This window comes from Mustelus asterias, chromosome 3 (genome assembly GCF_964213995.1).
Source record: "Mustelus asterias chromosome 3, sMusAst1.hap1.1, whole genome shotgun sequence".
Classification (NCBI taxonomy): domain Eukaryota; kingdom Metazoa; phylum Chordata; class Chondrichthyes; order Carcharhiniformes; family Triakidae; genus Mustelus; species Mustelus asterias.
The window spans coordinates 135055559-135079530 of NC_135803.1; the positions used below are offsets into that span (position 1 = coordinate 135055559).

Here is a 23972-nt window from a genome sequence, read left to right on the forward strand (position 1 = left end):
ATTGGGCCCATAGATCCTGCTTTTAACTTAGTAAATTCCTGGGGGGAAAATGCCATGAATCTTTTCTTCACTCATACCTAGAAGATAATCTAATCAAATTCCAGACACACTAATTTTTTTTGTGTTTAGAATCTCGTGCAATGCATTATAACCATGTTAAGTGCAAGTTAAATAGCAATAATGGGTTACACTCAGTAGTTTGATCGGATAATCTCAAGTATGGTTATGGAGTTCTCGTGTGCATCAATCATCCAGCTGACAAAAACAAAAATCAGTTCATATTTTGTTCTTATTTAATCATCAATTCACCAGTGATTCTGTATTATTGTGCTGAGTTTCTGGCAAATTTGAAAAGTCCCCCATAAACTTCATTGAGAAGTTTCAGTAAAACTAAAAAGTATGGCTAAATAGGGAGTTTTATGACCACATCCAGATTTAGATTCCAATCAAAACAACTGAGGTAGGAGAAATTGGAAGCAGAAAGGAAACTCCTAGTCAAAAAAATCACCTTGTAGCTCATAATTTTAGGGGTATGTACATATGGTTTATCAAATACAATTGTTTTTATGTATTTAATATTATTTTTGTGCCAAATCTTTGTTTCTGAAAAGCTATCTTCTTATTGGAACTTGTACAACTTGCTACCTGTGAAGTGTTTTCAACGTAGAAAAAAATGTTGCAAGGTGCTTGAGAGATGCAGTCTGGCAAAAATGGACACCGGCACATCTAAGGAGATGACCAAAAGCCGAATCGGGTGGGTTTTTAAAGAGGACCTTAAAGGAGAAGCGGTATGGTGAGGGAAGGAGCTGGCTAAAAACATGGTAGCACACAAAGAGTGGATGTGCATGTTAGAAGAAAATTGGAGAAACTGTGAAATGCGTGGGTTGTAGGACCGGAGAGAGTTTGGAGATGGGGAGGGGCAGGGACATAAAGGTATCTAAACACAAGGATGAGAAGTTTGGGGAACCGAGACACCTATATAAATCTGCAAGGAGAGGACTGACAGGGGAAGCAGGACACTGCAGGACAGGACACGGCAGTAGAAACCCGGATAAGCTACAGTTTATGGGGGGTTGTCCAGCAGTGCCTTGGAATATTGAAATCCAGAAATGACATTGGAGAGGAGGACTTTGGTATCAAATAGATTTAAGATAGGGACAACGATACAGAAGTTATCGGTCAATAGGCTGGTGAATTTGCAAACAGTTTGGTGCAGCCTGAGACAGTAGCTGGGATCGGTGGTGAGGGCTCAAACATAGTAGCAGGGAACAAAGGGCGAGATTCTCTCGGAAATTGGAAAAGGCAGATGGTGAGAAAAGCGGTGTTAAGTCTGCCGACAGCAACGGCGGTTTTTCCCGCAGTATAGTGCGGGGTGCCAAAAATGTCTGTGCTTGGGCTCCATGCCATATCACCTTTTGGGCGGGTCTTTGATTTGCCCATCCTGCCATCACCTCAGCACTACAATCATCAGGGTGCCATGTTTAAATGCCACCAGCCGCACTTCATAGGTCAGCGTGAAGTGATGGCTGCCAAGAAATCCATGCCTAAGTTTCCAGATGCCTGCATAGAGAGCTCAATGCAGTAGAGGACCAATGTGATGTCCTCTGCCCATGCTCAGAAAGTAAACCTGCCAGTAAGGTCACCAACCCAGCATGGCAGGCAATGGCAGCAGTTGTGATTACCAACACCCTGCAGAAGAGGACAGCCATCCAATGTTACCAGGGTAAGTCACTCTTTACTCTCAACTCAGACCCATTACAAATCCAAAGAGATCTCCATCAATGCCAGCTCAAGGGACACTGCCATACACTCCCCCACACATTCTCATCTCTCCTGCGGGTTGTGTCCTTATCGCCTCACTGATCCCACTCACCATCCACACATGCCAGGCATCCTTACCATCTGTCCTGGCACACATCCTGCTTATATTCTCACCATCTGTTTTCTTGTAGGAGAAGCTGGCTCTCAACAAGAGGGAGAGATCCCAGGCTGGTGGAGGGATGTCAGAACTCAAGGTCCTTCTGGACTTTGAGGGAAGAGGCATCCATCTGATTGGGGAAGACATCGACCTCTCCTGTGCTGATGGTGAGGTTGGTGACGATAAAGAAAGTGAGGATCCAGCACCTTCCATCAGACAACAATGCTGAGAGTCATGTCCCCTTTTCCAGCTCCCTGCCATGCGCTAAAGAACACTCTTTCTGAGAAGCAGCCGAGAGAGTCCACCAGCCAAGACCTTGACTCCTACCCTGACATCAGCACAGGGGAGGGATTCACAGATCATGATGAGCAGCACGTTTCCTCCAATGAGGAGGGCTTTGAAGGGGCAAGGCTCAGGAGGTCCTCAAGGGAAAGGATGTCAGCCATTAAGCAATGTCCAGATGAAACAGATGTGCTTGGGTCACTCTCATTGCCACTAGATTCATGGAGGATGATGAGGAGATCCAGTGAAGACATCCCATTATCTTCACATGGCTCTTTCATCTGACTGATGGCAGCACGCAGTCTCTGTGATAAGTCTCCTGTCATGCATACACAGTGGTTGCCCATAGTCCCTACATTGCAGGAGGATGATGATGGTGGGGACGGTGCGCAGATCTTCACAGAGCTTCTGTGAATGTTTGACTCTGGCTGATGGCAGCTCGCTTGCTCTCAAAGAGTAGGGTCATATCATGGCAATGCAGTGAGGAACATTTCACCTCTCCTGATCTTATGCCATGCTTGGTGAGCTGTACCATTGAGGTTCAGTGTCATTGGAGGGCAGTGGCAACTCAATAGGTGCAGGGAGCGCACATGGACGATGGCAGGAATGAGTGATGCTAGCACTGTACATTGTGGGAGACATCCTTATTCTGTATGAGATACAGGCATAACTGATGTTCAGTCACTGAAGGGACGCCATCAATGTGCTGGCAACTTTGCACAAAGCACACGGAGGAAGCTCTGGACAGAGCATCCTGCCTTCATCTGGTGTCGGAAGCCAGTTTTCAGGTCGGAACTGGAGCATCACAGCTCATCAGAATAAGGAGCCATAGAAAGGGTGCAGTTAATGAGAGTTTATTTACAGAGGTGAATGTTATGTACAAGTGCTTAACATCCGTGCCCATGCTGTGCAACTAGAGCTTCTTAACTTTGCTAACCTTGCCACTGTGTCTTGGTGTATCTCCAGGATCCACAGTGGAGGTGGAGGCAGCTTGCTGGCTACCACACCATGTTGTCTGCGGCTGGTGTCCTTTGGAAGGCCTAGATCTGGACAGCCCTGGCCTTCTTTTGGGGTCCTGCTGTGTGGTAGTGCCACCACACTCGGTCTGTGGAGCTGGAGCTGAAGTGATAACACCTAATGTGATATTGGGTGTTAAAGTGTCAATATATTATGTCAGTATACTATACTTGTGTGTGAACTGGAATGGAAGAGAATAGAGAATTAACCAAAAGATCAAATTAAAAATAAAATCCTTGTTGAAATAAATCTCTAATTGAAATGAGGGGAAAGACAGTAAATCATGCAGGCAAATTGCATTAGCAGCATTAAAACTTTTACCTAATAACAGGAAGCGGGGATTCAGATGGATGTAGGCTGTATACCAGCTGCTCTTCCTCCCTATGGATGCTGCAGTCCCCTGGCTTCCTCCTTGGGATAGAATGGCAGCTGGAGTGAGCTTAAGAAGCCCTGCCATCCTCTGACATTGGCACTGATGGATGTCCTGCAGCAGGTTTCCATGGCGGCCAACACTCGTGTTGTCTTTGTGCTGACACTGCAACACAACAATCATCTCAGACACCTCTGAGGAGTGTAATAGACATCCCTTCCTGATTTTCCTGAATTTGTCTTTGGAGCTCCAGCAACTGAGGCATGACCGAGCCCAGAGATGCGTTCATCGAACTGGGACTCATGATTCCTGGCCTCCAGTAACCCTCTAAGTGCCAGCATCCTGGGATATCCCTGTCTCTGTCTGCTGTCCATCCAAGTGTGTGTGATCGCTGGATTGTAACCCTGAGGCAACTCTAGAACTAGGGCCAGAATTTTCCGAATATTTACGCCAGCATTTGATTCAAAAAAAAGTTATGGTCTTTTGAGCCAGAGTTCCATTCTGGGATCTTCCTGTCCAGTTATAATAGCACCCGGAATCGTAATAGTGATTTTGGAAATCAGTACACCATGGATTAAATGCTGAGCTTAACCACTGGCACTCAAACACTTAAGTGAGCATAATTATGGCTAATTTGACTGAAGGTATGTCAATTGAGTTATAATTGAACAGGCTTAACTGCAATGGGGTAATGATCGCTAACATATCTATCCATTAGTGTTGCCCTTGACAGCAACCCATCTCCAGAAGCTCCCACCTTCCCCCAGAATTGAGTAGAACCATCAGCCTGCGATGACTGCCCACTCACCCAATGTACTGCCCCAGGGTTCTCTTCCCTCTGAGGCCCTTCTAAGAAGCCCATGCCCCAACAGCAGAAGGTTATCCCAGGAATGTAGCTTTTCGTCTTTTTACATCTGAAAGTCTTTCTCTGCCTCCATCCCCCCCCTCAAACCGGTCTTCCTTGACTAGGCCCTGGTACCCTTCCAGAGCTACGTTGGTCACCACCAAGTCAAAGGCTGGTCACCCTCAGCCAGAGCTGGTACCCCTGAGTCAGCCCCCTTTATACACAGAGCCACTCTGCGAGCACTAAGCTCAACTCTGAGCTCCCCTCGAAGGGGTGCTCACCAGTTGCACGCTGTGGAAATTAGGTTACAACAATTATGGCAGACTAATGGAAAGTGCTTATATGCAGACAAGGCCTGGGTGAGGTCAGTGGTTGCTTATTTAGAAAAGTGACTAATCTAACCTTGTGTCAGTTTCTTTAACACAGTATTCCAGCCATGGCCGTGGCCAGGGGATGAACCAAAAACAAGTACGGGAACTCATACTAAAAACAAGATAGGGCAACATATTATGCTAATAGATTAGAAGGAGACAGTTTTCTATTGGCTAAGAAAACATAGCTTTTTGTCCTATCATTGGTGGGCTGTATATGTAAATTAAGGATTAGAATGTTGCTCGTTTCTCATTTGCTGTAATGAATTAGAACTGCAAATCATCTGTATGAATCGACAGAACACCTAGCAGTGTATCCCACTGTGTGTGTGTTCTCCTTGTGCATAAGTAATAAAGCTTGGAAGATTGAGTCCTCTTAGGGCAATCAACAGTATGGAACTAAGTTAATTTGAGTTCATTTATTTGGTTGGTATGAAAAGAAATACCCGAATCGACGACAATGCCTTTTCAAGCCAGTTCTGACATCAGACTGCTGTGCATGGAATTTTTGGTTTGGGGGGGGGGGGGGGGAGGGGTGGAGGGGAAGGAGAGAGTTGTTATGATTCTGGTATTTGGGCCCAATAATGAGATGCAAATATTGAATGGCGGGAAATGTGTCCCGCCATTGACGTGGGGCTGGGGGTGGGGTGGGGAAGAGGGGGGGAGGCGATCAGGGCAAGCTTTCATACTGACGTAGAATGCAACTTTGGACTTCTCGTGATATTTTCCGTTCCTGTCACCGAACCCGCTTGACACTAACTGGAGCGGAAAATACCAGCCAAAGAGTGGTTCAGGGGGTTGAAATGCCCACTCCTGCTATTTCTAATGGCTTTAATCTTAACTGGATTAAATTGCGCCTTATCCAACTGGATACCTGGCAAGTCGTCTTACAGCGAGCAGATGGGTGGATTTGGGGGTCAGTATACATGTGGAAGATGGTACTGAGGGTAAACTTGTAAATAAAGAGGGGGAAATGAGCAAGAACAAATCTTTGGCTGCCTCTGGAGGGAACTGCAAGGGAGCAGGAAGACAGGCAGTTGCTTGAGATATTTTCCTAACCTTTTCCTAATTGCCGTGGTGATGATGGATATCCAGCTTCCCCTGGAAGCTGGGAAATGGTGTACTCTACTGGGCCCAAGTGGGGCATTATGGGACCACCTCCAGCTGCCCAATCAGATAAAGTGCTCACACTGCAGGTGTTTTTGTAAGAGGGACGACCGCTTTTTAAAATGATCAAACAAAGATAGTGCCATCCATTGAACTTTGAGGAAGCAGGGCACAATCCCAGCCTCATATCCCTGGTGGAGCTGCCATCCACCATTCGATGACCTGGGGCAGGATTTTCCAGCCATGCTCACCCCAAAACCGGAAAGTTCCGCCCCAGGTCAACGGACCTTTGCATGGTCCGCCCCTCGCTGGCTATGATTCCCATAGCAGAACGGGAAAATGTGTCCCCTGGTGTGATTGATGACGTGCCCAACTGGTTAAAGGCCAGGGCTTTGGGAACTGCGTCCTTTGGTTGACCCACCGTCCAACCTTGCTGTTGATGTTGCTGTCCACCACACAAAGACTGGGATCTGAGCTAACCTCTGGCCCTCCTTGGGACACACCTACTAGAATTGTGACGGGAGTACGTTGGCAGGGTAGCAGATTTTCGATCCTTTTCTCTTGCAGATCGAACATTGTAAGAAAACAGAATGAGAAAGGGCCATTTGATGTGTTGATCTTCCTCCTTCGAGCAGACCTTTTTCTAGATTTGCACTGGTCCCTGATTGTCTAAATTGATCTTGAGGGAAGTAACTCAGTGCAATTCAAATATCATTGATCAGGCTGAAAGCAGGTAACACATTCTAAACCAAATGTGCTATTTTTAATACATGCTGTCAATCAAAGAGATATTTAATATACAGTAATCTGGAAGGAAAACTTTTGGCTTTTATGGTTTTTTTCCCCCCAATATTTGGTCTGAAACTTGGAAAATAATGCTTTGCTAATCTTGAAGCAACAATTATGGGTAGAAGTGTGGCAATCTCTAACCCAAGCATTTGCTCATATCAACTTGTTCTTAAACGTGATCATGGAATCCCTACAGTGCAAGAGGCCATTTGACCCATTGAGTCTGCACCAACTATCTGATGGAGCGTCTTGCCCAGGCCCCCTCCCCCGCTCTATCCCCGTAACCCCACACAATTCCCATGGCAAATCCACCTAACCTACACATCTTGGGACACCAAGGGGCAATTTAGCATAGCCAATCCACCTAACCAGCACATTTTTGGACTGTGGGAAGAAACCGGAGCACCCGGAGGAAACCCACGCAGATACGGCAAGAACATGCAAACTTCACACAGACAGTGACCTGAGGCTGAAATTGAACCCAGATCCCTTGCGCTGTAAGGCAGCAGTGCTAACCACTATGCCACCATCAGCCCAATGACGTTGGGCGTTAAAGTGTCAGTATACTATACATGTATGAAAACTGGAATGGAAGAAAATAGAGAATTAACCAAAAGATCAAATTAAAAATAAAATCCTTGTTGAAATAAATCTCTAATTAATTGAAATGAGAGGAATATGACAGTAAATCATGCAGGCAAATTGCATTAACTACAGTAAAACCTTTACCAAATGACTATGTACAAGTGTCTAATGATTTTACAATTGAGTCAAAGATTCAAAATAAGATGCAAGTCTCTTCTCATTCTGAAGACACTTTGTCAAAGGAAAGGCAAAACTTCAAAAGGAGAGTTAATCTGCACAGCTTTCTCATTTTGATGAAAGAATAGTATGCTTGCCATTTGATAAAGTGCAAATCAAATTAGTTTCCTGAAATATTGTATGCTACTCATGACACTTACAATTACAGTTAATATTTAAAAGATTCATTACCTGTCAAACACACAGCCAGAGGGATTTTACTCAAGTTCCCAGTCCCTCAGAGTACTATGATGGAATGGCATTCGACAGTGGCCTCTCCCCGTTGTGCTGGCTGCCCCAAGCTTTAATGTGTCCCCCAGCACGTAGTTCTGAACCTTGGAATGTGCCAGACTGCAACACTTGGTTGTGGACAGCTCTGCATTGGAAGACTATGATACTGATAGCCCTCCAGCCACAGTTGATGGTCATCTCTGTGTGTGAGCCAGGGAAGAGCCCTGAGAGCACCTAGCTACTGGAAACATCCTCCCAGCACCTACCCCATCAAGCCCCATAAGAATGTTATATACTTCAATCAAATTACCTCTCCTTCCAGGGAAAGTAGATCTAATCTGCCCAATATCTCCTCATAGGACAATTCCTTCATCTCAGGAATCAATCTGGTGAACTATTGTTGCACACCCTTCAAGGTAAGGTTTCCTTTTGTAAGGAAACGACACTTTGCTATATCCCAACTCAAAAATATAGAAATATTTAGAAAGAAAGAAAAAATAGAACAAGATGATGAGAGATTGGGATAGCTGTCAGGATTGGTCATGCACTTAATCATCTTATTTAAGTTAGACTCCAAAACCTGCCGAATCCATATCACAAAGCTTTTCGAAATAATTTAGTTTATTTATTTATTAAAGTTTATTTATTCGTCACAAGTAGGCTTACATTAACACTGCACTGAAGTTACTGTGAAAATCCCCCAGTCGCCACACTCCGGCGTCTATTCAGGTACACTGAGGGAAACTTTAGCATAGCCAATGCACCTAACCAGCACATTCGTTTGGACTGTGGGAAGAAACCGGAGCACCTGGAGGAAACCCACGCAGACACAGGGAGAACGTGCAAACTCCACACTATGGCCCAAGCTGGGAATCGAACCCAGGTCCCTGGTGTTGTGAGGCAGCAGTACTAACCACTATGCCACCGTGCCGCCCTCATTCCCTTGGGTTAAATAATCTTATTTTGTTTCCAATTTGAAGTATAACACAATTTTCACAAACAGGGAGCATCAAAGCAACCGGTATGATGCCAGATCAGGGTATGGTAGCTCATCAAAACAAGTTGGGATTCTGATCTCCTGTACTTCTGGGTATTCAAATTTCAGTTTGCCTTCTGCATAAAGTCCATATTGTAATTCAGTTAGTTGTCTTCATCCAAAGTCTTCAATAATTGACAAATATCCTGTTCAAAAGACCTTTGTTCCCAGGGAACAAACACCGATACGTTCAGTAGGCTAAAGGTCAGGGTGAGCAATAATGAACGTGAAACCATTGCAGTATCGCAGTCACAACCTGGTTACCAATTTGGTTTCAGAGTAAAGCAGACAATTCGACATATTCTCAATCTCCCAGCGCCGATGGAGCGATTCTCTTCATTCCTACACAAAGGGCAAAGCAATGACTGTCCACATTTCTAGATTTTTTTTTCAGGTCTTAGTCTTACTGAGAAGCTATCCTCTTGTGTAATGTTACTGTGAGCGGTTAAAGTCATAAATTACTTCCTCACATGATTTGAACATCTACTTATGATAAATGGATATGTGGCTTCTTATCAACAGCTGCAAACATAATCCCCTTAGGAAAACATACTTGATTTCATTATGTTCCATCTTTATCAATGACCAAATCAATATTAATGGAAATGACCTTTTACCTGATAGCCAACTTTACAAATGCTATATCCCTACTCAAAAAATGCAGAAATATTCAGAGAAAAAAAAGAAAAAATAGAGCACGATGATGAGAGATTGGGATAACTGTGAGGATTGGTAATGAAGCATTTGGTTGAACGGTCCGTCACAAGAAGACATTGGGGGCGATTCTTCCATTGCGACCTGCAAATTTTCTGGCGGGTCCGGTCAGGAAAATCGTGTGTCGGCCATTTTGTGGGAATCGCACATGCGTTCCTGTTGCACATGCGTCTCCCAGAGCCGGAAAACAGTTGCAGTCGGGACCGCGCTGGAAACCGACGGGAAGAAAGGTAAGTGATTTAAATCTTTTTCTAATGTATTTTAAATCTATTTTGCATAGGCATCTCCCACCCCACCAGGAATACTTCATTCCGGCGGGGTTTAGAGTAGCTCCCCATGTTCGGGGAACTAGCGGGAGACCCCGCCAGAATGAAGGGGGGGAAAATCAGGGCCCCCAAGAGGGGTCGGGCAGTGGGAGGGTGGTGCCTCTGGGCATGGGCACACTGGCACTGCGCAAGGGGCAAAGTACCCATGCTCAGGGGACACCTTGGCACTGCCCAGCGGGCATCGGGCTGTGCCAAGGGGTGGGGCCTACTGTGGGCAGGGCCTAAGGGGCGATTGGTGGGTGTGGGGGATCCCGCTGCCATTCTGCATGGGGATCGATTTGGGCTGGGGGGAGGACAGCGATTGAGGCTGGCTGTGGGGGTTGGGGGGGGGGGGTGCCTCCCAGGGGGAGGGTCTGACCCTGAGGTGAGTCAGCAGGGGGGGTCTGCTGGGGTGAGGGGTTGGGGGGAGGTGGGCCTGGCCCGGAAATTGTCATGGGGGCCGCGTTCAGACTGTGGGGGTGGGCTGGAGGGGCAGCATTGCGGTGGTCCCGGGCTGGCCAGCGATCAAGCTGGCCAGCAAATGGGGAGACTGACAGATCGGGGCTACTGCACGTGCACAGAGTTCCAGAACAGTCAGACTCCGGCGTGAATAGGCCCCGCCCCCAGGTTTTTAATGATATTCATGATTCTGACCTCTGCTATGCACCGAGTGGGGAGATTCAGGTCTGAAGTTGCTCTGAAAAAACAGTCGTGATCTAGACCAGTTTTCTCACCAATTCAGCACTTTTGGGAGAATCGGCCCTCTAGGTTCAAGGTGAGGGGTTTAGGGGGGATGTGAGGAAAAACTTTTTTGCCCAGAGGGGCTGATGGTCTGGAACCCACTGCCTGGGAGGGTGGTAGAGGCAGGTTGCCTCACATCCTTTAAAAAGTACCTGGATGAGCACTTGGCACATCATAACATTCAAGGCTTTAGGCCAAGTGTTGGCAGATGGGATTAGGTGGGAGGTGTTTCTAATGCATCAGTGCGGACTCGATGAACCGAAGGGCCTCTTCTATGCTGTATGAATCTATGATTTCAAAAAACAAAACAAAAAGGGTGATGTTTTACTCAGCAGGATGAATGGAAACTGAACTCTGGGTGGCGAAATATTACATTTAAGAACCACTTGATAGCCACTTTTGGGAAGACTGACTGAACTGGCTACGATACGATTTCCTTCTTGTTTCACAACGGTTTTGTGACAATTGATATCAGTCTAACTAGCCTTTGGTTCTCCATTTTCTCTCTGACTCCTTCTCAAATAGCAGTGTCAAGTGTGTTGTTTTCCAAACCACTGCAAATGCTGCAGAATGTGAGAAATCTTTGAAGATTGCAAACAGTGAATCTACTATTTCTGCAGCCTCCTTTTCTTTCAAACAATCCCAGAAAGTAGACATCAGACCCAGGGGATTTGTTGGCATTTAGTCCCATTAATTTCTCCATACTTTTGCTTTACTGATATTTTAAGTTCCTTATTTAACTTTTAATTCCCACTATTTCTGTTTTTTGCTTTGTGTCTTCTGCTGTGAAGTCAGACACAAAATATTTGCTTCATCTCTCTGCCATTTCCTTATTCCCCATTATAATTTCTCCTGTCTTAGCTTCCATGTTTACTTTTGCTCTTCCTTTTAACATATTTTTGTAGAGTTCGTCCTTATTTAAAAAATATAGTTTTGACTATGTTACTTATGGCACGGTGGCACAGTGATTAGCACTGCTGCCTCACAGTGCCAGGGACCCGGGTTCAATTCCACCAATGGGTGGCTGTGCAAAGGCATTCTCCGTGTGTCTGTGTGGATTTTTTCCGGTTTCCACCCATCATCCTAAGGCGTGCAAGTTAGGTTGATTGGTCATGCTAAATGGCCCCTTAGTATCAGGGGATTAGCAGGGTAAATATGTGAGGTTACAGGGATAGGCCCTGAGTGGGATTGTTGTCAGTGCAAGCTTGATGGGCCGAATGGCCTCTTTCTGCATTGTAGGGATTCTATGATTCCATATTCTATTTATCACTCTTTTTATGTTCATCCTTTACTGGTACCTCAAATGCTCCCAATCCCCAGAATGATTATAATAAAAGCAAGATACTGCAGATGCTGGAAATCTGAAATAAAACCAGAAAATGCTGAAAAACCTCAACATGGCTGGCAGCATCTGTGGAGAGTGAAACAGGATTAATGTTTTGAGTCAGACTTGAAACATGCTTTCTCCACAGATGCTGCTCCTGAGTTTCTCCAGCATTTTCTGGTTTCACTCAGAATTACTATTCTTGGCACTAATACAAGCCTCTTCTTATCTAATACTTCCTTTAAGTTTCTCAATCAAATGTAGGTTCATTGTTCATCTGCCATCAAATCCTTTTCTCTAATTCCCAATTCTATTTTAGCCAAAGTGTCCCTCATACCTTTGGTAAATTAACTTTAAGTTCAATAATCCACTTTTGGACTTGTGCATTCATATTATGATCACTCCTTCCTAGAGGTGCTAAAACATAATTTGGGGCCTGACCTCCTGATCTCTAGCACCTAACGTTTTTTTCCCCAAATCACTCCTTCAATCCTTTCTCGAGTCCATTGATTAACATGTTCTGAAGTGGGACCGCATGCCATGTATCCAACTTTGCTGACAATGCAAAACTAGATGGTGAGCTGTGAGGGGGACAGAAAGATAGGGGTAGCTTTAGTGTATTGGCATAAAGGTGGCAGATGGTAAAAACATGGTGTATATAACATGAGAAAATGTGAGATTATTCACTTTGGTAGGAAGGATAGAAATGCAGTATCTTTTAATGGTAAGAAACTGTTTGAATGTTGGTGTTCAAAGGGATTCTGGTGTCCTTGTACAAGAAGCACAAAGTTAACATGCAAGGTACAGCAAGGTAATAAGAAGGAAAATGGTATATTGGCATTTATGGCAATGGTCTTGGTGTACGTGAGTATGGAAGTCTTGCTACAATTATACAGGGCTTTGGTCAGACCACATTTGGAATACCGTGCATAATTTTGGTCCTCTTAACCAAGAAAGGATATAACAGCTTTAGTGGAAGCTTACTAGAGTGATTCTCAGAATGTGGGCATTGAAGGAAAGGGCAGTAAGGAGGTTGCTAGGTCACTCTAGAGAATAGCTTAAAGTCAACCACATTGTAGTGGGACTGAAGTCACACGGTCATACTGGATAAGCACCACCAATTGTCTTCCTTAAAATCACCTAAATAGACGAGCTGTTTTATCAGTAATCTAATCGCTTTTACTGATGCCAGCTATTTATTTCCAGCCTTTTAAAGATGGATTTCAGATACTCGGTCTGCCATGGTGGAATTCGAACTAATTCTCGGTAACATAACCACTGTATCACCATACCAAATGTCAACTTTGGTCATGTAATTTACTTTTTTTAAATAAATTTTTATACATTTTTGGGAAAATAGATCATTGGTTCAGGACGAGAGGACGGAGATGAAGAGAATGGCTGCTGGAATTCTCCAGCCGTTCACGGTTCACTGCTGCTCGGCCAAATTTCCGTTCACTGCAGTGGGATGGGAGAATCCCGTTGGCGTGAACGGCCGGAGAATCCCGCCCAACATTTCTTCACTCAGAGATTTGTGAATCTTTGGAGTTCTCTGCCCCAGAGAGGTGAGTTTGCTCAGTCGTTGAGTACATCCAAGTCAGAGAGTGATAGATTTTTGGATACTCAGGGAATTAAGGGACATGGATATATTGTGGTGAGGTGGAGATGTAGAAGGTCAGTCATTGAATGGCACAACAGACTTGAGGAGCTTAATGGCTTACTCCAACTCCAGTTAAAAAGAAGTTGCAAAAATAAATCTTTACTCACCAATGCTCCATGGGCTCTTTTTATCAGGGGGACTAGCTAGGGTAAATGCTTTGGGTTATGGGGATAGGGCCTGGGTGGGCTTGTGGTCAGTGCAGGCCCAATGGCACTGTAGGATTCTATGATCAGTTTACTCATGTTCTCAAAGCTTTAATTCTCTTTTCTAATTGTTATTTTGGACACTCCTGTTTTGTAGTTTGTGTTTGCTTTTTTTCTTCACATTCTCTGTTTTAATCCAACGTTGTTTTATTTTCCACTCACCGACTGTCGAGTAGGATTTCCACCCCTCCTGGAATGACTGAACGTTTCCAGGAATCGTGAGTTCCTCCCTAACAGCCTCTGGTGGCCTGAGAGATCCGGCGGTTCACATTTACACAAAATCTTCCCCTTGCTTCATGACATCGCCATCTACTGTTAGAGAAGTCCCTCACTCGGTGATGTCATCCTCAGAGTGGAGAAGCCTGGACAGGTGGGAAGTCTCAACAACCTGGGGCCTCCAAATGGGGGTGCCCTGAAATATGATGATTCTTTCTGCTAGTTGATGTGAGGGAATTGGGAGGTCTGTAATATGAGGAGAGACTAATCAGTTAGGATTATATTCACTGGAGTTTAGAAGAGTGAGAGGTGATCTCATGGAAACTTATAAAATTCTAACAGGGTTAGACAGGGTAGATTCGGAAAGCATGTTCCCAATGGTGGGGGAGTCCAGAACTAGGGACCATTGTTTGAGGATAAGTGGTAAACCTTTTAGAACTGAGGTGAGGAGAAATTTCTTCACCCAGAGGGTGGTGAACATGTGTGGAATTCACTACCACAGAATATAGTTGAGGCCAAAACGTTGTCTGATTTCAAGAAGAAATTAGATATAGCTCTTGGGGCTAAAGGGGTCAAGGGATATGGTGGAAAGGGGGATTAAGATATTGGATTTGATGGTCCGCCATGATCAAAATGAATGACGGAGCAGACTCGAAGGGCCGAATTGTAGTTTCTATTATTCTATGTCATAGACAAAAAGACAAAGGGAATGTAAATGGCAATGATCCTGGCTAAGAAGGGTACTGAGAGCGGCCATTAAGAGATCAAAATGTGTAAATGGCAGAACAAACTGCTGCAACAGGCCCACAGCAGACACCATCTCCCTGGCCCTACCCTCAACCCTGGAACACCCAAATAGCAAAGACACCTATGTCAGACTCCTATTTATTGACAACAGCTCAGCTTTCAACACCATTATTTCTATGATACTCATTTCCAAACTCTATTGCCTGGGGCTCAGCTCCTCCCTCTGCGACTGGATCCTAGTCTTCCAAACCCACAGACTGCAATCAGTAAGAATAGGCAACAACATCTCCACAATCATCCGCAACACCAGTGCCCCCATAAGGCTGTATCTTCAGCCCCCTACTATACTCCTTATATACTGTGTGCCAAATTCCCCTCCAACTCAATTTTCAAGTTTGCTGATGGCACCACTGTAGTGGGTTGGATCTCGAGCAATGACGAGAAGGAATACCAGAAGGAGATAGAGAATCTGGTGAACTGGTGCGACGACAATAATCTCTCCCTCAATGTCATCAACTTCAGGAAGCGTAGTGGAGGACATGCCCCTGTCTACATCAATGGGATGAAGTAGAAATGGTCGAGAGCTTCAAGTTTTCACCAACAACCTGTCCTGGTCCCTCCACGCCGACGCTATAGTTAATAAAGCCCACCAATGTCTTTACTTTCTCAGGAGGTGAAGGAAATTTGGCATGTCTGCTACAGCTCTCACCAACTTTTACGGATGCACCATAGAAAGCATTCTTTCTGGTTGTAGCACAGCTTGGTATGGCTGTTGCTCTGTCCAAGACCGCAATAAACTACAAAGGGTCATGAATGAAGCCCAGTCCATCACGCAAACCAGCCTCCCATCCATTGACTCTATCTGCACTCCTGTTGCCTCGGAAAAGCAGCCAGCATAATCAAAGATCCCATGCATCCTAGACAGTCTCTCTTCCACCTTCTTCTGTCAGGAAAAAGATCCAAAAGTCTGGGGTCATGTGCAACTGACTCAAGAACAGTTTCTTCCCTGCTGCCATCAGACATTTGAATGGACCTACCTTGCAATAAGTTGATCTTTCTCTACACTCTAGTTATGACTGTAACACTACATTCTGCACCTTCTCCTTTCCTTCTCCCTTATGTACTCTATGAACAGTATGCTTTGTCTGTATAGTGCACAAGAAACAAGACTTTTAACTGTGTACTAGTTTATGTAACAATAAATCAAATCAAAAGTAAGCAGAGTGTCAAAGGACAATCTGAGACATGTAACAGATGTCCCGAGTGGATTGGATGGCGGGGTGAGGGGGAGAACAAGATGGAAAGCAAGATTTTTTTAAAATGGAGGGGTTGGCTTTTAAACATATATTTATGCTACCATATAAAAGCATGGTACATACAAGTCAGTTTGCAGGTCCAGATTGAATACAACCCTGAGTGGGTGGGTGATGGGTGTGGTTGCTCTGGCTTTTAGCCTTCATCTGTGGTCTTTTTCTGTCTTTGGTGTCCCTGCCGATGAAACAATGGATCAGTAGAGTATGCTTTAATCAAAAGATAAAGACAAAATACTGCGGATGCTGGAATCTGAAACAAAAACAGAAAATGCTGGAGAAACTCAGCAGGTCTGACGGTGTCGTGGGGTAAATCAAAATGACCAATACTGTCTTAACAATAGATAATACAAAATTCATGAGGCAGATATCTCTGTATAAAGACATAACATTTATTCAAAGCAAAAACAAGCAGCTGCAAGGAGATCACCAAAAGGGCTAAGTAACTCTGAGGTAGAGCGAAAGAACCTCTCCGATGAATCTGATGTATACAATCAAAAACAGATCAATATAGTTTTTCTTATCAATTATTCCTGCCTTCTACCAGTTTAAAATCAATTACATTTAGTTACATGCATCAATAATAATCACCGACCACGCCTCCCAGAGCAAACCACCCTCCCATTCCATTCACTCTGTCTACACTTTTCGCTGCCTTGGCAAAGCAGCCAGCATAATTAAGGACCCCACGCACTCCGGACAGTCTCTCTTCCACCTTTTTCCCAGGAAAAAGATACAAAAGTCTGAGGTCACATACCAACTGACACAAGAACAACTTCTTTCCTGCTGCCATCAGACTTTTGATGGACTTACCCTGCATTAAGTTGATCTTTCTCTACACCCTAGCTATAACTGTAACATTACATTCTGCACTCTCTCATTTCCTTCTCTATGAATAGTATGCTTTGTCTGTCTCGCGCGCAAGAAACAATACTTTTCACATGTATGCTAATACATGTGACAATAATAAATCAAATCACATCAAGACATTCACTTCAGCCAATTTCATTCTACCATCCAGTATAATGATATCTCATTCGTCCATTTAATCCGGACACTAACTCCCATCGTGGCTAAAGCCACTTCCTTGTTGCCTAGTTACCCTAGATGCTTGCTACAGGGGTCAAAGTGGATGTTCCCACCGGATCATTGCCAAACTGGATAAACACGTGATCCTGCGTCCAGGCATGTCCTTATCCTAAGTCTAGGCAATGAATCAACCTATTTATTAAAGTTGTAAGATGTGTTCCCTCATAAGAAAATTTCTGATATGACTTTTCGCTAACTATGGGGTTCCCAGGCCTTTGGCTCTGAACTATTTGCCTTTACCATCATACCTTGCAATAACCTGCTTTCAGCTGAAATGAGCAATGACTCATACATTACTTAAGATACTTTGAAATATCAATATATATGTTTTAAAATCATAATTACTTGTTTAATTCTCTTACAGACGATTTGTTTCATTAGCTTATTAATTTTGTTTCAAGAATCATTTATCTCTTTACAAATAGTCCTATCAGTGCCTTATGTATTCCATCTAAAACCTTATTAACTGGTTAATAATTTCCCACTTCAAACTGTATCTGTGGAGAGAGAATCGAGCCAATGTTTCAAGTTTGGATGACCCTTGTCCGAAGGGTCATCTGGACTCAAAACCTTGGCTCTATTCTCTCTCCACAGATGTCGTCAGACCTGCTGAGTTTCTCCAGCATTTTCTGTTTTTGTATGTTTTATTCAATGTTTTAGTCCTTTCATCACTAGTGGGCACTGACATGGGTGATGATGATTATTTTCTATGTTTCTTTTAATGGTTCCATTTTTGTTGGATGAATCCCTCAAACAAAATGATACTTTTAGTTTGGGTGTCGGGTTTGGATGGTTTAGTTTGGGGTTTGGATATTTTAGTTTGGGAATAGGGTTTGAATAGTTTAGTTTGGGTGTGCGGTTTGGATATTTTAATTTGGGAGTGGAGTTTGGATATGTTAGTCTGGATGTGGGGTTTGAATATTTTAGTTTAGATATTTTAGTTTGGTTGTGGGGTTTGGGATATTTTAGTTTGGCTGTAGGATAGTTTAGTTTGGGTGTCGGGTTTGGATAGTTTAGTTTGGGAGTGGGATTTGGATATTTTAATTTGGGAGTGGGGTTTGGATAGTTTAGTTTGGGACTGGACTTTGGGTAGTTTGATTTGGGAGTGGGGTTTGGATAGTTTAGTTTGGGAGTGGGGTTTGGATAATTTGGTTCGGGAGTGGGCTTTGGATAGTTTGGTTTGGGAGTGGTGTTTGGATATTTTAGTCTGGATGTGGGGTTTGGATTATTTAGTTCGGATATTTTAGTTCGGTTGTGGGATTTGGATATTTTAGTCTGGATGTGGGGTTTGAATATTTTAGTTTGGGAGTGGGGTTTGGATGTTTTAGTTTGGGTGTGGGGTTTGGATATTTTAATTTGGGTGTGGGGTTTGGATGTTTTAGTTTGGGTGTGAGGTTTGGATATTTTAATTTAGGTGTGGGGTTTGGGTATGGGGTTTGGATATTTTAGTTTGGATATTTTAATTTGGGTGTGGGGTTTGGATATTTTAGTTTGGAGGTTTTAGTTTGGGTGTGGGGTTTGGATGTTTTTGTTTGGGTGTGGGATATTTTAATTTGGGTGTAGTGTTTGGATATTTTAGTTTGGGTGTTAGGTTTGGATGTTTTAGTTTGGGAGTGCCCTTGCTGACACTGGGCTAACCCCAATGTTTCTCTCTGGGCGTGAGGAAAGTTGCCCTTTTGGAAGGTGACTCCGCACTGCCCCCTGCCGGCGACCAGCCGCATCGCCCCAGCCTTTGTGACGTCAGCAGAGCGCGCCGGGCACTGGGTGAAAGGTCGCGGGCGGGCAGCAGCCTCGGGGAGATGATGGCCGCCGCTGCCTGGCTCCGGGTGTCCGCCTGCCGGCTGCTCTCCGCCTCGGGGAGGCGCCTCCCGGAGCACGGAGCCACCACCGCCTGCTGTCACCGCCACGGCTTCAGCACCGACAGCCGGAGTCTGGCTTACGCCAAGGATTTGATGCTGGGTAAAATTAACCAGGTGGGTGGAGTGGGATTGTTGTGGGGGGACAGTGAGTGTTAGGGTGAGGAGGGGGGGCAGTGGGTGTTGGGGTGTGGGTGAGGAGGGGGGGCAGTGGGTGTTGGGGTGTGGGTGAGGAGGGGGGCAGTGGGTGTTGGGGTGAGGGTGAGGAGGGGGGGCAGTGGGTGTTAGGGTGTGGGTGAGGAGGGGGGGCAGTGGGTGTTGGGGTGTGGGTGAGGAGGGGGGGCAGTGGGTGTTGGGTTGTGGGTGAGGAGGGGGGGCAGTGGGTGTTAGGGTGAGGGTGAGGAGGGGGGGCAGTGGGTGTTGGGGTGTGGGTGAGGAGGGGGGGCAGTGGGTGTTAGGGTGAGGGTGAGGAGGGGGGGCAGTGGGTGTTGGGGTGTGGGTGAGGAGGGGGGGCAGTGGGTGTTGGGGTGTGGGTGAGGAGGGGGGCAGTGGGTGTTGGGGTGAGGGTGAGGAGGGGGGCAGTGGGTGCTGGGGTGTGGGTGAGGAGGGGGGGCAGTGGGTGTTGGGTTGTGGGTGAGGAGGGGGGCAGTGGGTGTTGGGTTGTGGGTGAGGAGGGGGGGCAGTGGGTGTTGGGTTGTGGGTGAGGAGGGGGGGCAGTGGCTGTTGGGGTGTGGGTGAGGTGGGGGGGCAGTGGGTGTTGGGGTGTGGGTGAGGAGGGGGGGCAGTGGGTGTTGGGGTGAGGGTGAGGAGGGGGGGCAGTGGGTGTTGGGGTGTGGGTGAGGAGGGGGGCAGTGGGTGTTAGGGTGAGGGTGAGGAGGGGGGGCAGTGGGTGTTGGGGTGTGGGTGAGGAGGGGGGGCAGTGGGTGTTGGGTTGTGGGTGAGGAGGGGGGGCAGTGGGTGTTAGGGTGAGGGTGAGGAGGGGGGGCAGTGAGTGTTGGGGTGTGGGTGAGGAGGGGGGGCAGTGGGTGTGAGGGTGAGGAGGGGGGGCAGTGGGTGTTGGGGTGTGGGTGAGGAGGGGGGGCAGTGGGTGTTGGGGTGTGGGTGAGGAGGGGGGGCAGTGGGTGTTGGGGTGAGGGTGAGGAGGGGGGCAGTGGGTGCTGGGGTGTGGGTGAGGAGGGGGGGCAGTGGGTGTTGGGTTGTGGGTGAGGAGGGGGGGCAGTGGGTGTTGGGTTGTGGGTGAGGAGGGGGGGCAGTGGGTGTTGGGTTGTGGGTGAGGAGGGGGGGCAGTGGGTGTTGGGGTGTGGGTGAGGTGGGGGGGGCAGTGGGTGTTGGGGTGTGGGTGAGGAGGGGGGGGACAGTGGGTGTTGGGGTGTGGGTGAGGAGGGGGGGCAGTGGGTGTTGGGGTGTGGGTGAGGAGGGGGGGCAGTGGGTGTTGGGGTGTGGGTGAGGAGAGGGGGCAGTGGGTGTTGGGTTGTGGGTGAGGTGGGGGGGCAATGGGTGTTGGGGTGTGGGTGAGGAGGGGGGGGACAGTGGGTGTTAGGGTGTGGGTGAGGAGGGGGGGCAGTGGGTGTTGGGGTGTGGGTGAGGAGGGGGGGACAGTGGGTGTTAGGGTGTGGGTGAGGAGGGGGGGACAGTGGGTGTTGGGGTGTGGGTGAGGAGGAGGGGACAATGGGTGTTGGAGTGTGGGTGAGGTGGGGGGGACAGTGGGTGTTGGAGTGTGGGTGAGGTGGGGGGGACAGTGGCTGTTGGGGTGTGGGTGTTGTGAAGGGGGTGGGGGAAGGACAGTGGGTGCTGGATGAGGTGGGTGTCGTGGGGAACAGTGGGTGTTGGGGTGTGGGGTGAGGTGGGTGTTGTGAAGGGGGTGGGGGAAGGACAGTGGGTGCTGGATGAGGTGGGTGTCATGGGGAACAGTGGGTGTTAGTGTGTAGTGAAGTGGGGAGAAATGTGGATGTTCACTTGGGAGGGGGTGGATGGTGGTGGTTGAAGGTTGTGGAGGTGGAGTGGAGAGGCTGTTGATCTGGATCTGGTTGCGGGGATGGGGGAAACAGTTTTGCCGCTGTCAGGTGGCTCCATTGAACTGATGAGTCAGAGTTGTCACGTATTCCCCATTTCCAACCTTCGAGGTTGAGAATTGTCAAAATTAAACCACTTTGTTATCTGATGGAACTTGAGAGGACGAGGATTCCACCCTCCTCCCTTGGTTGTATTGTAGGTACCTGCTGCAAATGGTAATTCTCCACATTGCTGCTTGGTCAGGCATAATTAAACTCCATATGTGGATGCATTTTATGCAGAATTTTGACTGCCAGTGGATAGTGCTTGGTAACATTTTTCAAATGTGACTTAGCTCATTTAGTAGCACTCTGACCTCTCAGGTCAGAAGGTTGTGGATTTGGGCTCTACTACAGAACCTAATAACACTTGGGTGAGTGCTGCAGTGACTGAGGTGCTATCCTTTTGGAGATATGTTAAACTGCCCTGTCTGCCTGCTTGCTCAGAAAGATGACATGGTGGCATTTCAAGGGCAGCTTAACTCTTCATTGAATTCAGGTTGTGTGATGCTGCAGTGCGTTAATTGGATGTTAGACATTTGAGGTCAAATTTATATTTTAGGAACGATTTGGGCAGTCTGTTAAACAATGCTATTGACAAGTCCGTAAGAGTTTTAACAACACCAGGCTAAAGTCCAACAGGTTTATTTGGTAGCAAATGCCATTAAATAAACCTGTTGGACTTTAACCTGGTGTTGTTAAAACTCTTCCTGTGTTTACCCCAGTCCAACGCCGGCATCTCCACATCATTGACAAGTCCACCATGTGTGGAAAATGTTTTTTGGTGAATTTCAGTAAATCTTGATCAGTGAGCCTGTGTTTCATTGAGAAACTGTACATTTTCAATTCTTAAAAATAAATGAAGTAAGAAGAACTGTTGCTGTCTGTTAAACATTGGAGGAATGGAGAGAGGGGAGGACAATGTAGGAGCAGGGAGAGTCAATATTGTACTTGCGTATTGTTAGATTATGCATGTTGTAATATTTTATCACCTGTATGCCAAGGGTGAGTGCTTGGACATGGAATCAGACACATAACTTGTGGCCAACACCAAGATTATAAAAGATGCTTTGTCATGGTCAGCTGTTGAGCTTTTTCTTTGATTTGATTTATTATTGTCACATGTATTAGTATACAGTGAAAAGTATTGTTTTTTACAGGCTATACAGACAAGGCATACTGTTCATAGAGAAGGAAAGGAGAGAGTGCGGAATGTAGTGTTGCAGTCACACCTAAGGTGTAGAGAAAGATCAACTTAGTGCTAGGTAGGTCCTTTCCAAAGTCTGCTGGCAACAGGGAAGAAGCTGTTCTTGAGTCGGTTGATACGTGACCTCAGACTTTTGTATCTTTTTCCCGACGGAAGAAGGTGGAAGAGAGTATGTCCGGGGTACGTGGAATCCTTGATTATGCTGGCTGCTTTTCCAAGGCAGCAGGAAGTGGAGACAGCCAATGGATGGGAGGCTGGTTTGCGTGATGGACTGGGCTTCATTCATGACCCTTTGTAGTTCCTTGCAGTCTTGGGCAGAGCAGGAGCCATACCAAGCTGTGATACAACCAGAAAGAATGCTTTCTATGGTGTGTTTAAAGGTTGGTGAGAGTTGGAGCAAATATACCAAATGTCTTTAGTCTTCTGAGAAAATAGAGGCATTGGTGGGCTTTCTTAACTATAGTGTTGACATGGGGGGTCCAGGGCAGGTTGTTGGTGATCTGGACACCTAAAAACTTGAAACTCTCGACCATTTCTACCTCGTCCCCATTGATGTAGACAGGGACATGTTGTCCACTACGCTTCCTGAAGAGTATGACTATCTCCTTCATTTTGTTGACGTTGAGGGAGAGATTATTGTCACCGCATCAGTTCACCAGATTCTCTATCTCTTTCCTGTACTCCATCTCATCATTGTTTGAGATCTGATCCACGACGGTAGTGTCATTGGCAAACTTGAAAATTGAGTTGGAGGTGAATTTGACCACATAGTCATAAGTGTATAAGGAGTATAGTAGGCCTGAGGACACGGCCTTTTTAAAATTCATTCATGGGACATGGCTGTTGCTGGCTGGCCAGCATTTATTGCCCATCCCTAGTTGCCCTTGGAGGGCAGTTGAGAGTCAACCACATTGCTATGGCTCTGGAGTCAAATGTAGGCCAGACCGGTTAAGGACGGCAGATTTCCTTCCCTAAAGGACATTAGTGAACCTTGGGGGGGCACCGGTGTTGAGGATGATCGTAGAGGAGATATCCTTGCTGATTGCGGTCTGCGAGTTAGGAAGTTCAGGATCCAGTTGCAGAGAGACGAACCGAGCTCCAGGCCATGGAGTTTGGAAGTAAGTTTCATAGGGATAATGGTGTTGAAGGCTCAGCTGTAGTCAATAAATAGGAGTCTGACATATGTGTCTTTGTTATTGTCTTGTGCAAGCTATTTTCTGTACTGCTACGAAAGATTAAAACACCAGTTAATCAAATGGCTCAAAAAATGATCTGAATTACAATGAGATAACAGCTGTTAAGTGTGAAAGCTTGAAGTGTGGGCAGAGGAGAGTGACCAATGTTAACATGAGCCCCTTAAAGACAGATGCAGGTGAGCTGTATTTGAAAATAAGGAAATGACGGTCCCAGTAAATAATGGCTTTATATTGGTCTTCACACAAATTTATATAGCGCTTCTCATGACTATCAGATGTCAGTTTGGAGCTAATTAATTACCTTTTTTGAAGAGTAGTTACTGCTGTAAGTGTACAAAACGTGGCAGCTAACTTGTATACATCAAATTCCCACAAACAGCAATGTGATCATGATTTTTTTCAAAAAATTATTCCTTCAGAGGATGTGGTGATGGGGAATTTGATGTATTATTGTCACGTGTTAGTATACAGTGAAAGGTATTGTTTGTTGTGTGCTATACTGGCTGGACCAGCATTTATTGCCCATGTCTAATTGCTCTTGAACTGAGTGATTTGTGAGACCATTTCAATGGGGTTTAAGAGTCAAC

General features: G+C 46.0%; 1 protein-coding gene across 2 annotated transcripts in view; it reads left to right on the plus strand.

Moving 5' to 3' along the window:
- Positions 1-18840: 18840 nt before the first annotated feature.
- The window catches only part of acad9 (acyl-CoA dehydrogenase family, member 9), a 55480-nt gene continuing 50348 nt past the window's right edge, over positions 18841-23972 (plus strand). For both annotated transcript variants that reach the window (XM_078209682.1, XM_078209683.1), the window contains exon 1: positions 18841-19048. In XM_078209682.1, coding sequence (XP_078065808.1) covers positions 18875-19048 — 174 coding nt within the window. In that variant the 5' untranslated portion in view covers positions 18841-18874. The remainder of the gene's footprint in view (positions 19049-23972) is intronic.